Raw genomic sequence first — 13483 nt, forward strand, 5'->3', positions numbered from 1 at the left:
CTTCGTCTACGTACAAGGTTTCATTTGAAAGGAAGAGTTTCACCAAAGATGAAGAAAAGAGCATAGGGCCAGGGGCAAGGGCAGAGAGGATTTGCAAACCGTGGGCATGAAAAATTAAGTCCAGGATAGATAAACGTGTGACTCTGATTAAACCTTTTTCTCCAACTCTGAAAAGCCAACACAATCCGCGGGAAACAGCTTGACCAGATACTATAAAGCCTCAATCATTAGAACAGTATGGTAGTGACACCTGAATGGACAAATGACTAATGGAACAGAACAGAGAGCACAGAAATAGACCAAAACACGTACAGAAATTTGGCAAACAGTGAAAGTGGCTGAGCAGATAGCAGGAAAGCAGCTGCTCGGAATTATGAAATGTTCCCTGACAGGGAGACAAACGAGAAATCGCCAAATTCTTGAAGGAGGTGGGCTCTGAATGGGAACCTTTCTCTCCCTCTATCCATGATTTTGGGTCTGCTGCTGAGCCAAGATAAAGTACAGCACTCACTATCATTGCGTTCCTTTCTACCATCAATTCAGGTAGTTTTGGGCAGCTGAGCTTCAGGCTGAGTTCCTGCTTCATTAAGCCTCTATCACCAAAAAACTCTTCTGATCCATTCCCCCCCCCCCCCCCACACACACACACTCTGCCCTCCCCCCGCGGGCCAGCTGCTCCTGGGCAGTGATGCCGAGGATCTCCAAAGGCCAAGACCCAGGCGGACATCAGAGAAAGCAGCTGTGTGTGTGGCCACTGCTGCGCTTGGCTCCTGGCCCCTGAATTCTGATTGGCCTGGGAGGTGTCTTGGGCATTACACTTTTTAAAACTCCCCCAGTATTTCCAATGTGAGGCTAAGGGTGAGAATGGCCCCTTTAATTGTAGGGTATCTTTCCTCCCATACACTTTGGTAAGTCATTCTCTGATGCGAGAGTGAATAAGAAAGAGCATATAAAACTAGAAGTACTTTTAAGCTACGATGCTGCCTGAATGTTATCCTAGTGTCATCAGAGCCTTCAGGGTGGGGACAGCGGGGGTGCTGTGGTCTCATTTCTGAGGATGCTCACGTTTGTGCTGGGGCGCAGGGTGAGGCCTTCTATGGCAAATGTTGGTTTCAGATTGACCTACCTCCGCCATGTTTTTTCTAACGGCTCTAACTGCTACAATATAATACAGGCGTTGCTGGTCTCTCTTGGGTGTTCTTAGGCGAGCAGGATTCATGAGCAAAGCATCATCCCTGCTGCCTAGCCTGTGTCGGGGACTTGTTACTTTCTCTGCTTCCCTCTCCACAACCCTCTCCCCCCAGAAGGCACAAGCAGAGTTTGTGAATGGCCATCTATTCCATTTCTGCATCTCAGTGTTAAACACACTGCTTAGCTGTTTACACTGCCTTGTGAGTCGCCTTTTAAAAGTATATCTTTGATAGCCAAGAATTTTTAAATATATTTTTATTGATTTCCGAGAGGAAGGGAAAGGGAGAGAGAGACAGAAACATCGATCACAATCATTGATGGGCTGCCTCCTGCATGCTCCACACTGGGGATCAAGCCCGCAACCAGAGAATATGGACTGACCGGGAATGGAACTGTGACCTCCTGGTTCATAGGTCGATGCTCAGCCACTGAGCCACACTGGCTGGCCTAGCCAATTTTTAAAACATACAAATATATTTTAATCCTTTTCATGACCAAATCATATTCCTTTGTATGCACATACCACATGCTTTTTTTAAAAATGTATTTTTTTATTTCAGAGAGGAAGAGAGAGGGAGAGATAGAAACATCAATGAGAATCATTGATCAGCTGCCTCCTGCACGCTCCCAACTGGGGATCGAGCCCACAACACAGGCATGTGCCCTTGGCTGGAATCGAACCTGGGACCCTTCAGTCCGCAGGTCAACGCTCTATCCACTGAGCCAAGCCAGCTAGGGCGCCACATGTCGTTTATCCATCTACCAATTGGTAGACCTCTGGACAGTTGCCATCTTTTGGCTATCATGAAAAATGCTGCTACGGGCATTTGTGTACATATATACTTTTTATCTTTTTCTATGTACTTTGGCTTTAACTTCTTTTTTCTAGTTTCCTAAAGTGAAAGCTTAGATTATTGATTTCAGATATTCTTCTTTTCCAATGTATGCATGTGATGCTAACATGTCCTAGAAGCCAGCAATTTTCAACCTTTTTCATCACAAGGCACACATTCCCAGCTCTTGCCCCTGTAAGACCTTGGAGTCCAGGTCAGTCCACTGACTTCCTCCCAGCTCCCAGCACCTTTCACCACTATCATCTGCCCCAAGCATGTACTTCCTCTGGGTGAACACCTGCTACTCAGAGATTAAATGATTTCCACAGACAGCGTCAAATACAGTTACCCACCATTTTTTTTCATTCACAAGTATTTATTGAGCACCTACTATGCAGCATGTTAGGCTCTGGGATGCAAGTGAAATAAAATATCAGCCCTGCCCTCACGGAGCTCACAATCTCGTAGGGGAAACAGACAGTATGCAATAAACCCATACATAAACACCAGTTGTAACAAGTGCCATACAGGACAGAAACAGGGTGATGCTATAAGGATTGTCAGGAAACACCCACTTTTTAGATAGACTGATCAGGAAAGGTCTGTCTTGTGGTTAAAAGCTGGGTTTGATGCCTGGCTCCCCACCATCAAGCTGCTAGACCTTAGGCATATCACTTACCGTCAGATTCTATTTCCACATTTACAAAATGGAAAGAGTGATACCAAACTCAACAAATGCTCAACACTGCTAATGACTGAAAACTCTTCACTGACTTCTGATTTACAAGGCCTTTCGTTTCTTAGAAATGATAGAAAAGGAGGCAAGTACCAACTCTTGACCTCTGTGGAATGTGAGCACAGACCACACTGGAGAGAGCTGTAAGCTACGGTAGCACTTCAGGTGACAACCAAACTTGTTATGGCAGGGCAGGGAAGAGAAAAATGAAAAAGTTGAGATGCCACTGAGCATGGTTCAGGGAGGAAGGAGGATGGGTGGTCAATTGGGAGGGACTAGACTATACACAGAATGAAGACAAATGAAGATGAAATGGAGGACAAGGGAAATCTGCACTCCTTGAAAGACAGCAGCAAAACAATGAGTGCTTCCTGTCTGAAACCTCATGGTGAATATCAAACCATCGTCCCCCCTACAGAGAATGTCCATGCTAACTGCCTCCTGGATCTGTAAATAGCACCATTATCCTGGTTGCTTAGGCTTGAGAAATGGGCTCAGCCCTTACTCCCATGCCCATTTCACATTGAATCTTGAGTATTCCTTTGAAATGGCTCCCAGATCCACTCCCTTCCTTGTTCCTGTGGCCATGTCTGAAATCAGTTCTCAGAATTATGTCCAGATTCTCCTATCAGTCTCCTAGGTAGTGTACCTAATTAATGCCATTTCAGTTCTGTCAGAGAGAGGGCTTTTGGGTTTGATCTATTTCAGACTCCCAAGTCTACCACAAAACATCCCTACACACGTTTCTTCATTTGTAAAATAGGGACAGTACCACTTCCCTTTGAAGTGCTATTGTAAGGAATGAGTCTTTTTTGTAAAGTCCTGAACACAGTGTTAGGTAAAAATTATTGATTTTTGATAACTTGACTATAAGCCCTTTGCAGTCTGCGACCAGATGGCTTCTACTACTGTGCCCTACATACACTTACAAAACATACTGAATAAACATTCGTTGAGTAGTTTGATGGAGGCCAAAATAAGAGGATGGTCTATTTTCTAACACAACACTCTTCTTCATTTAAAAGAGTTAAACTTTGAGATTCTAAAGTAAGCTTTAAAGCCACTCAGAAATAAAAAGCCAATGGGAAATAATCGATGTGGTATACCAAGCAAGAAAATAACACACCTTAAATACCTGAAGCTAGCTATCTGTTTCTCTTTCCCCATAGCTGCCCTTAGAACACCAAGATCTGATCGGAAACATGAAAGAATACTAAAGTAAAACAGGCAAAGCTTGGCCAGCTGTTGTTTTAGCCTTACCACATTCCCAGTTTGGGCTGGACTGCCTTTGGCTCAGGAGATCCTACTGAAAGGCCAAAATGGAGCCTACAGGAAGAGGAAAAAAGAGCAGGCTACTAAGGGCTGGCCCTAGGCACAATATTTTTAAAGTGTCAATATTTTCTAAGACTGGAAAGTGTACCCTGGCAATGGGCTACTTCACAGTGAAAAAAACAACAAAAAACCAACTCTGTGAAAAACCATTGGGATATCTACATACAGGTGTTTCTGGAACATGTCAGATATATTTGATACTGAGACAGCTCAGGAAAATCTCTGCTAATTACCTCCAAAATCAGTTAGCCTATCTCATCCAGGCCAGCAAGGCAGAGTCTTAGTTCAGATACCTGCATAAAGATAAGTCGTGCATGTTCTTGGAAAATAGTCAGATAGAGATAAATCGTGCATGTTCTTGGAAAATACAGTCAGATAGCTCTTCTCACACCACAGGGTTGGGGTGGAAATTAGTATATCCACTTGGTAAGGTGTGACATGAAGCAAGAACTACAAGTGTTTATACCCTTGACCCAGAAATTCACCTTTAGGAATTTTTCCTAAGGAAAAATTTGTGCACAAGGACACTCAACTGTAACATTATGAGATGCAATCTAAAATGTCCAAAGGGAAAAAGTGCTAGGAATCATGGCACACCCATACAAAGGAATATCATGCAATTAATAAAGGTTGACATCGTTTTTCTTCATACTTTTCTGTTGTCTAACTTTTTCATAATGAGAATGTATTACTGATATAAACAGAAACAAAAACATTACTGAATCAGGCAAGCATGAAAGAAGAATGGGCATTTTTATTTGTTTCTGCTGCTAGGAATTGCTGTGGTTCCTAGCAACAACATAAAAACTTACAAACCAGTCATTTATTTGACAGTAGCACCAGACTCTTAAAATAGCAGAGTTCTTAGTCTTTTCCAATAGTTTCACCATGTTTATGTGTAACTGTAGCAAAAAGATGGTTAATAGAACAGATTGAATCATCAATGAGCTCCTACCACATGGATCCAGAGCCACTAAATACAATGTCAAACCCAAGTTTAAATGGAACACTGCCCTACATTTTTCGACATGAAAAAATTAGTAAAACAAAAGTGTTTACTAAAAAAGAAAATACACCCCCACCCCCACCCACCCCAAAAACACCAAAAGAGTTAAATGCTTTTTTTACTAATTGGGGGCTAGAAAGAAATGAACAGCATACCTGAGAATTAAACTAATGCTTTGTAAAAATCAACTTTTTTAAAAAAAAAGACAAAATGTAACTAATACAGACTTTATTGGCAGAAGAAACACAGATAATTGGTCACTAAATCAAGTGTCCAAGATTGATCTGAAGGGAGAATATCTGAAAGATCTGAATCTCAAGGTCAGAAGTCTCTGTAGAACACTTCACCCAAAATGCAACACCTTAGCTTTCTTCAAATTCCTGAAGATGCTAAGGAAACTTGTTTTATACCAAGAGTTGCAGAACTAATTTATACTCACGATCTCTAATCATGGTATTTTCATTCTAGCTTTCCTGAAACACATTAGATAAATGGCACATAGCCTAAATTTACCTCTACTGTTTCATTAGGCCTTCATAATTATCCTATGACAGATGCCAGGTATTTACCATATTTTTCCGTGTATAATTTTTCTGTGTATAATTTTCCAACCCAAAATTAAGAAATCAGTATTTTAAATATTTTGCTGGTTTTCCTCTTAAGGCCTTCTTTTTTTGGCATCTTAAGGAGTTGTTCTTTCTGTTTTCTCCACTGTCTGATCATACATTCAGTAGGAGAAGGTCCAAATTGTCTTTTTCCATGTTCTTTTGCAGAGCTGATTACATTGTTTGAATTTTGCAGAATAAGACAATCACTTACTGGTACTTATCTTTTTATTTTTGACATCTTTATGGGCTCAGAACGCTCAGGTCCCTGTTGCATCTGTGCACTCTCCGCCACCACCTCCAATTATGGCATCAGCTGACATCAGTAATAATAAGGCTCGTGATTGGAGGAAGCCTGTTTGACAAGATATGGGCAGCTGTGCACCCACACGGCTCTCCTCTGCTGACTGCTGTGTATAAGACGCCCCTCAATTTTCAGTCTAACGATTTTAGAAAAGTATAGCATCTTACACACAGAAAAATACAGTGTAAAAATGGAAGTGAAATCCTAAAGTGGCTCATCTAAGGATCAGAAAGTCATTGAATGTAAGTGAACTGCAGGTGTGAAGCTTTATCAGCACCAATTACACTGCCAGGAGGTACCAAAGCAAGACAAGCCCTTAACATTTCTATGGGAATAAAGATAAAAATATAGGTTGGCAGGTGTTTGCAAGAGACTAGTAACAGCAGATCCTTCCCTTAAGGTACTCCACATAATCGCCAGCTGGCTGACATCTAAGCAACAGGTAACCAGGGGTCCTGAAACTACGGGCCGCGGGCCACATGCAAATACAAATACTGTATTTGTTCCTGTTTTGTTTTTTTACTTCAAAATAAGATATGTGCAGTGTGCATAGGAATTTGTTCATAGTTTTTTTTTAAAACTATAGTCTGGCCCTCCAACGGTCTGAGGGACAGTGAACTGGCCCGCCCCCCTTTTAAAAAGTTTGAGGACCCCTGAGTAAGACAATCTCCTCTAGAACTGCATTATACTTGGTTAAACAAAAAATCCGGACTAGCAAAATCAACTGCTAAAAAGACAGGGTTGCTCTGGCCAGCGTAGCTCAATAGTTAGAGTGTTGGCCCAAGAATGGAAGGGTCCCAGATTTGATTCTGGTCAAGGGCACATACCTGGGTTGTAGGTTCCCCACCCCGGGTTGGGGTGCGTGTGGGAGGCAACTGATTGATGTGGCTCTCACACATGGATGTTTCTCTCTCCTTTCTCCCTTTCCCCCCTCCCTTCCATTATCTCTAAAATCAATGGACAAAATATCCACCAGTGAGGATTAACAACAAAAAAAGTCAGGGTCTTGGTAAACATATTTAGTGACCACATTGAAAAAGGATAATGGCTTAATAAACATGCAGTTGTCATAAGGCCAAATGCATAAAGAAAAGTGCTCACCTTCAAAGATGTATACTCAAAAGTCCCCAATTTTAAGATTATAAACTTAATAGTGATTTTTAAATATGCCTGCGCAAGATAAATTAAAAATTTATATGTAACTTCAGTGGAAAGCACCTAAAAGGCACACTAAAACTATTCACATAAAATATCGAAAAAGAAACAGATCACAACTATAAAAGCAGAGGTATCCATTATAAAAAACAAGTAAGTAAACTTCTATTCACATTTTAATTGACCTTATAAAACTCCGTTGATTAAATTGGGAAGGGGAGTCGCTGAGAATCCAAAGGGTAACAAAATGATAACAAATATACATCATTTCTTTATTGACAAATTATACCACACAAATCAGGTTACTTTTTCTATCTGATTATAGAGTTAACAGAAATTGCATCTGTATTTAAAGCAGCAACATAAAACTTTACTATGAAGATATTCTGTATCTGGACCAAAGGACTGTAACATGGATTGAAATCTAATGACAAGATAGAACTAGCAACTATGGCACAACTACTGCAGGAAGTTTATTTTCCACGCTTTTTATAATAAGCAGCTCTCCAAAAAGGGTAATACATTAAGGGGATGATGTAGCCAAAGAAGGGATGACACAGAAAATCACATGATCTTAAATCAGCACAAAAGGTGTACAGAGGCCATGAAAACTTGAGGTGTGAAAACCAAGCACTGCCAAGTCAGCTCCGCGAGCTGCACCAACCCCAAGTCCTGCGTCCCTGTTCTCACTGAACTAAGTGCTTTTCATCTGGGCACTTAGCTTGAGAATCAGATTACCCATTTTTTAAAAAGAGTTTATCTGTAAAGTAGGCAGAGAAAGCTAAACATTGGGAAAGTATTAACTCCTTGGGAATTCTAAAATTATTTAGGAAGCCAAATAAAGCAAAAGAAAGTAGAGTGGTTTTTAAAGTGGGGTTCAGGTCTTCTGTGGTCTCAGGAAAGATTTCTCTTTAAAAAATAAAAAGGAAATCTGATACCACCCCTATCTCTTGCTATTTGCTTTTTCTTTAAAAATGATCAGAGATCTAAAACATATTTTCTTGGTCAGTGTCACTAAAATCTGAAAAGTTTCAACAAGATTTGAATATTATTCTATAAAGTAAATGAGCAAAAGAAGTTCTTAGGAACAAATTAAACTTTGTTATTCCCAAGCTCCCCTAAATCCATTCTTCTATTGCCTCTAAGCTCTCAATGATTCTGGACAGTAAGAACAAAATTCTAACATTCCAGCCACCTTACTCCAAAAACATTTCCTTCAATGACTGCATAGCACTTTTTTTTTTTCTTTGAGAAGCCAAGCCCCGAATTTACCGAAACCTCTAGAATGAGATTATAAAATTGCCAGAAATAACACACGTTACATCAGGGTAGAATCTGTGTAGTGTTCTTCGACACACTCGCCAATAACGAACAGCCAGACCCTAGAGCCCCTCTCTGCATTCAGTAGCAAATAACATCAAATGTAAATGACAACCAGGGAAAATGCATGACACAAAGGCCGTTCTTCTTTGATGGAATCAGGAAGAAAGGTGGAGCCCACGCTTTGGCCACTTACCAAGACTTCATCAGTTCAACGAAATAGAACAAATCTGCGTGGAAACGACTCATTTGGCAAACGTAACTTCTTTCCATATATTTTTCCTTCACGTCAGGTTAAACAAAAGTTGCTGTCCTTTTAAAATCATTGATTACATCCTTTTTAATTAGAAAAAAGTTTACTTGCACATTTACATAATTTTATTGCTGTTTATTACAAGAAATGTTTAACTGATTTGTAGAATCCATCCAGTAACATGAAACTGAAATCCGTCTCCCGAGAAGACAAAGTTATGGCTGACGCATCTGATGCTCAGAGTACAGCATGAATAAGAAAATCATGTGTGTCGTTTGGTTCTTGCCACAGTCATCTGTGTTCGTCTTTCAGAAAGCAAAAGAATCCATTTGACGTTTCAATAAATATCAAAGTAACTGTTATTAAAAAAATAGCTTCCACGGACCAGAGATCCAAGAAAGAGCAGTTTTGATGAATGATTCCTGGAATCGAGCGAGTCCTCCTTTAGTCCAATGAGATGATGTCAGGAATGTTCCTTCCACTGCTGGTTATGACCCCTGTCTCACTCCTGCTGCTGGATGAGCTAACATGAGTATTGCTTTCATGGGGGCTGGTGGTGGTAACAGACGTACTGCTTGCTGTTAAGGGTGAGGTGAGACTATCCAAAAACATAGGAGGACAGTACTGCTTGAAACAAACAATGATGCTGATGAGGAAGAGGCTACATTCATTTCAAATAAAGAGACTAGAAATTGTTAGATATGTACAAGTGAGAGCCACATATTTTAATCCCAATGGGATTTAAAAATTTCTCAAAACTCCAGGTCTTTGGATGAAAGATGGCATGAATTTAGGTATTTTATATTACTTAGAGAATGTAGCATATATTTTTGATTCTCAAAACTTGCAGAATTTGTTTGCTGACCAAATATATAGGTGCAATTACAAAAATGTCAACAATATTTAATAGTGAATATGGACCCCACAATCATGACTCAAAATAACCTCAAAAAGATCTCTCGCTACATGTGTTTACACCAGATTTAAATCACACTGCAAAATGATAGTAAATACTGATTTTTAATGGTAGTGAGCAAAAATGCTATTTCAAAATTCAACAATTCTTTCAAAATTTATTATCAATCAGACAGGTTAGGAATAATGTTAAAATTGATCAACTAGCCCAGCCAACGTGGCTCCATGTTGAGTGTCAACCTATGAACCAGGAGGTCAAGGTTGGATTCTGATCATTGCACAATACCCACTAGGGGCCTGCAGGAGGCAGCCAATTATTCTCTCTCATCCCTTCCTCTCTGAAATCAATAAAAAAACATATATCAAAACAAAAAACTGACCAACTAAAGAGTGGCATTTGACTCCTCTGTACATACATGTAACAATACCTGTGTAATTGCAAGGACAGCATTCAGAGACAACATGGTAGCTAGCTACCAAGGGATGCCCAGAACATAGAACTATGTCACGTAATCACAAAATTTTGGAATAAATCTTAAAGATCTAATCTAATGTAATTTTTCTTGTGATGCTTCCTTGACACCCCTCTCCAAGAATTCATATTTTGTTTCCTTACCAGCTTGGTTGCTGATTCTTAAATTCAAACCTGAGTTTAACACTCTAGTATTGATCAAGAGAGAGAGAGGAAAGACTAAAAGCTTTATTTTTATATCGCTATAGAATATTTTATGTGAGAAATATTTTATCTTCAGACTGTATGAAAGGGTATCTGATCAATCTTATCACTTCTATAGTCAGCTATCATTGGAGATACTAAGTTACAGAACAGAATTTAAAACTGAGGTTGTTTAGATTACGTGATCTGCAAAATGATAAGGGAAAAAGCCCCAGGTATGAGCTGCTAGTCAGTAAGAAGAACTAAATTCAGCTGCCTTTCAAAAAAGTAATTTAACGTTTAGGATGGATAACTGTCTTGGATCATGAATAAAATGAATGTCATGCACCAGGAAATTCAAGGGATATTGTTCTTAAAGAGTTCTAAACAAAGTTAAACTCTCAAGTATTAACTTTCTTTAAAAGCAAATACATTTCCTACTTTCCAACAAAATTGGGGAAGGAATCTAGAAAAAAGGTCAGAAACTTACATTTTATTTTGCCTCTCAGGCAGTTTTTGATTGTGTGATAGTAAAAAGGTACTCTTCTTCCTTTATAAAATGAATGCTAGATACTACAGTCCTGCTATCAATAGGCTCTATGCATTGAATATTTATTATACTTGGGTTGCAGGCATTTACCTGTAACTCCATTCTTTATGTGTAACTGGCACATATCTGCACAAAAATAATGGGGCAACATGGAGGTAAAGTAGAACAAATCTTAAGGATTCTATGGAGACTGAAGGCACAACCTATAACTCTTCTATTGCCTTATCAATTAAGTTAGCCTGACACTAGCAGGCTAAATAGCACTATGAAATTTGAATCCTCTAGGTTCCAAGGTAATTTATTTTAAAAGGATGGTTCACATAAAAAAAATCAGTAATATTTTAAGCCCAAAGAATAAATTTCCTAGAAAGATATAGGTATACTTTTGTTGTAGATAGAATCTACTGATGTCACAAAGTCAATTCAGGGTGAGAAGAAGAAATTCTTCATTCTGTGCACGTTACCTTGGGCCAGTATTTCCGGTGTTGTTTGTGTGATCAGATACAGAGTATTCAAACAGGAGGCCAATACAAGACCTGTAGTTAGCTGATTCTGAGCACCTAGGAAGTGGTGGTCCATGTTCTTCCTCTACTCCCTTCCTACTCTCAACACACCTTTCAAAGTCTGTTTCACTTTGCCCCTGGCTTGCCCCATGCCTTTCCCTCCTCTGCTCTGCCTCTGCTACACGCCTGCCAGTGGGGTCCATGCTCACTGCAAGGTCTTCATGTTGGGACTCTGGGATACTAGAATTTCTTACCTCTGACAGAGAAAACAGGAATAATTTATAATTTATAGCAACTTAGGCTGGGGCATCCCCAAAGTCTGAATCTGATTGCCTTTAAAAATAAGGAAGACTCAAGATAATGATTCAAAGCAGTTTAATCAGTTTTAGCTATTTTCTCTATATAGAACAAGTGTTTTACAATTTCTGTCAATTTTAATTTCTAGTAATCTAGCACTGCTTCCCTCATTTTAATCACTGAAATACTTGATAATGCCAACTGATTATTAAACTAAATAAAATTTCAAATTCAAATATCAAGACCAAAAAATATCATAAATTGAAAAACAGCAACTTTATTTCTCCAAATAAAACTGAAATGTTTATATAGTACTTTCTTTGCATCAATTTAAGTAACTGAGAGTTGACTGTCCTGATTTTATGCAACTGGTCATTTTTAGTTAGTATGACATAAGCAACAATCAAATACAAATTAGTTGCTTAAATTCAGGATACATACCTGGGGATCAACTGGAATAAGGGAAAGAAAATCCAAACCTAAAACAAAAATGCTTTGTTAATAGTTGTCTCATATTTTGGAGACAAGAATTATTTCCCAAAATCATTTTATATTTATCACAAGCCAGAAAACATTTGGGGTTAACTGTTTACCATTCCATGATAGGAAAGGTCTACACCAGAAGCAGTGCTATTTAATGTGTATAAAATTCCAAAATGAACATATCCCCTAAAAAACATCTGGAAAAATCACTTCCCAGAGACTTAAAGGAAGAAGCAGGACTAGTCAAAGCAAACATTTCTTAGCTTCATCACTTAACAGAACGAGAAGCAAAAAAATGGATGAGATAATGATCTGGATACGAACCATTAAAAAAACATACTTAAGCTCTTAAGATACTTCACATTTATTTGTCAGAAATACATCACAATGAACTTCATCTAAAATACCACTTCTTAAACAGATGTCTATTTCATGAAGCGCTCTCTGTCCCCCTATTTCCACATTAAAAGCAGTACCTCATCCAGGGATCACTCCAGTTCCATGCTCTGCACAAAGCAAGCCTTGGTAATTTCTGCTCACTAACAAGCTAAATCCTATCAAGGCGTACTAGGTTATAAGCCAATGCAATTTTCTAAACCAAAGATGTGAGATTCTCCAACTAAGCTTTAGAAACAGGAATGTGAAAAAGGTTGCCCAGTACACCATTTCAAAGCATTAAAGTTATAACAATAAATAATTTAAAATTTCAAGCCTAAAAAGTCTATCAATAAACTTCCAAGTCAGTTCCCCTAGAGTCCCTGTTTGACTAAATTCCAAAACATTAAAAACAAACAAAACAACAACAAAAAGATACTAAGTATAGGTCACTAAGACAGGTCAATTTCTATTCAATTTTATACATTTTTATTTGCTGGCATTCAATGTTACCTTAAATAACAATCATACAGAGTAAAGTCTGATATTAGACTGTTACTCAAAATAGAGAATATTAGTAGAAATTATCTTTAAAATATTTCATAAGCAGAATGAATAATTTATAACTCAAACATTTTAAGTATAGTTAGTCCCTTATAATCTCTAAATAAGCTATGTTTACAATGCTTATCAAGTAATAGAAACTACAGCACCAATCATTTGAAAGAAACCATTCCATTTATAAAGCATGTAAAAAAATTATGATTTTTCATTTTGTATGTCTGTCACTACCTATATGGCACAGCAGGGTTTGAGATAACAATGGACAAAGAGAATCACAATGAACGATTCCAACTTCAGTAGGCGACGTTTTTCCATAAGCAGTTTCTTTTCACATTAATGATCTTGTTCAGTAAATCCTCTCTGCTTCTGTTGAACACCAATTCAAAATTTGTCTAACTTTTATATC

At 38.6% G+C, this 13483-nt stretch overlaps 1 protein-coding gene across 6 annotated transcripts in view; it reads right to left on the minus strand.

Annotated features, from left to right (window-relative positions):
* Positions 1 to 7413: 7413 nt before the first annotated feature.
* PIAS2 (protein inhibitor of activated STAT 2) overlaps positions 7414 to 13483 on the minus strand; it is a 73284-nt gene continuing 67214 nt past the window's right edge. For 4 of the 6 annotated variants that reach the window (XM_059707230.1, XM_059707227.1, XM_059707229.1 and 1 more), the window contains 2 exons: positions 12097 to 12134; positions 7414 to 9362 (listed from right to left, as the gene is read on the minus strand). In XM_059707230.1, the coding sequence (XP_059563213.1) occupies positions 9180 to 9362; positions 12097 to 12134 (221 nt within the window). In that variant the 3' untranslated portion in view covers positions 7414 to 9179. The remainder of the gene's footprint in view (positions 9363 to 12096; positions 12135 to 13483) is intronic. The other 2 variants (XM_059707232.1, XM_059707228.1) reach the window with 2 other exon arrangements.

This window comes from Myotis daubentonii, chromosome 8 (genome assembly GCF_963259705.1).
Source record: "Myotis daubentonii chromosome 8, mMyoDau2.1, whole genome shotgun sequence".
Classification (NCBI taxonomy): domain Eukaryota; kingdom Metazoa; phylum Chordata; class Mammalia; order Chiroptera; family Vespertilionidae; genus Myotis; species Myotis daubentonii.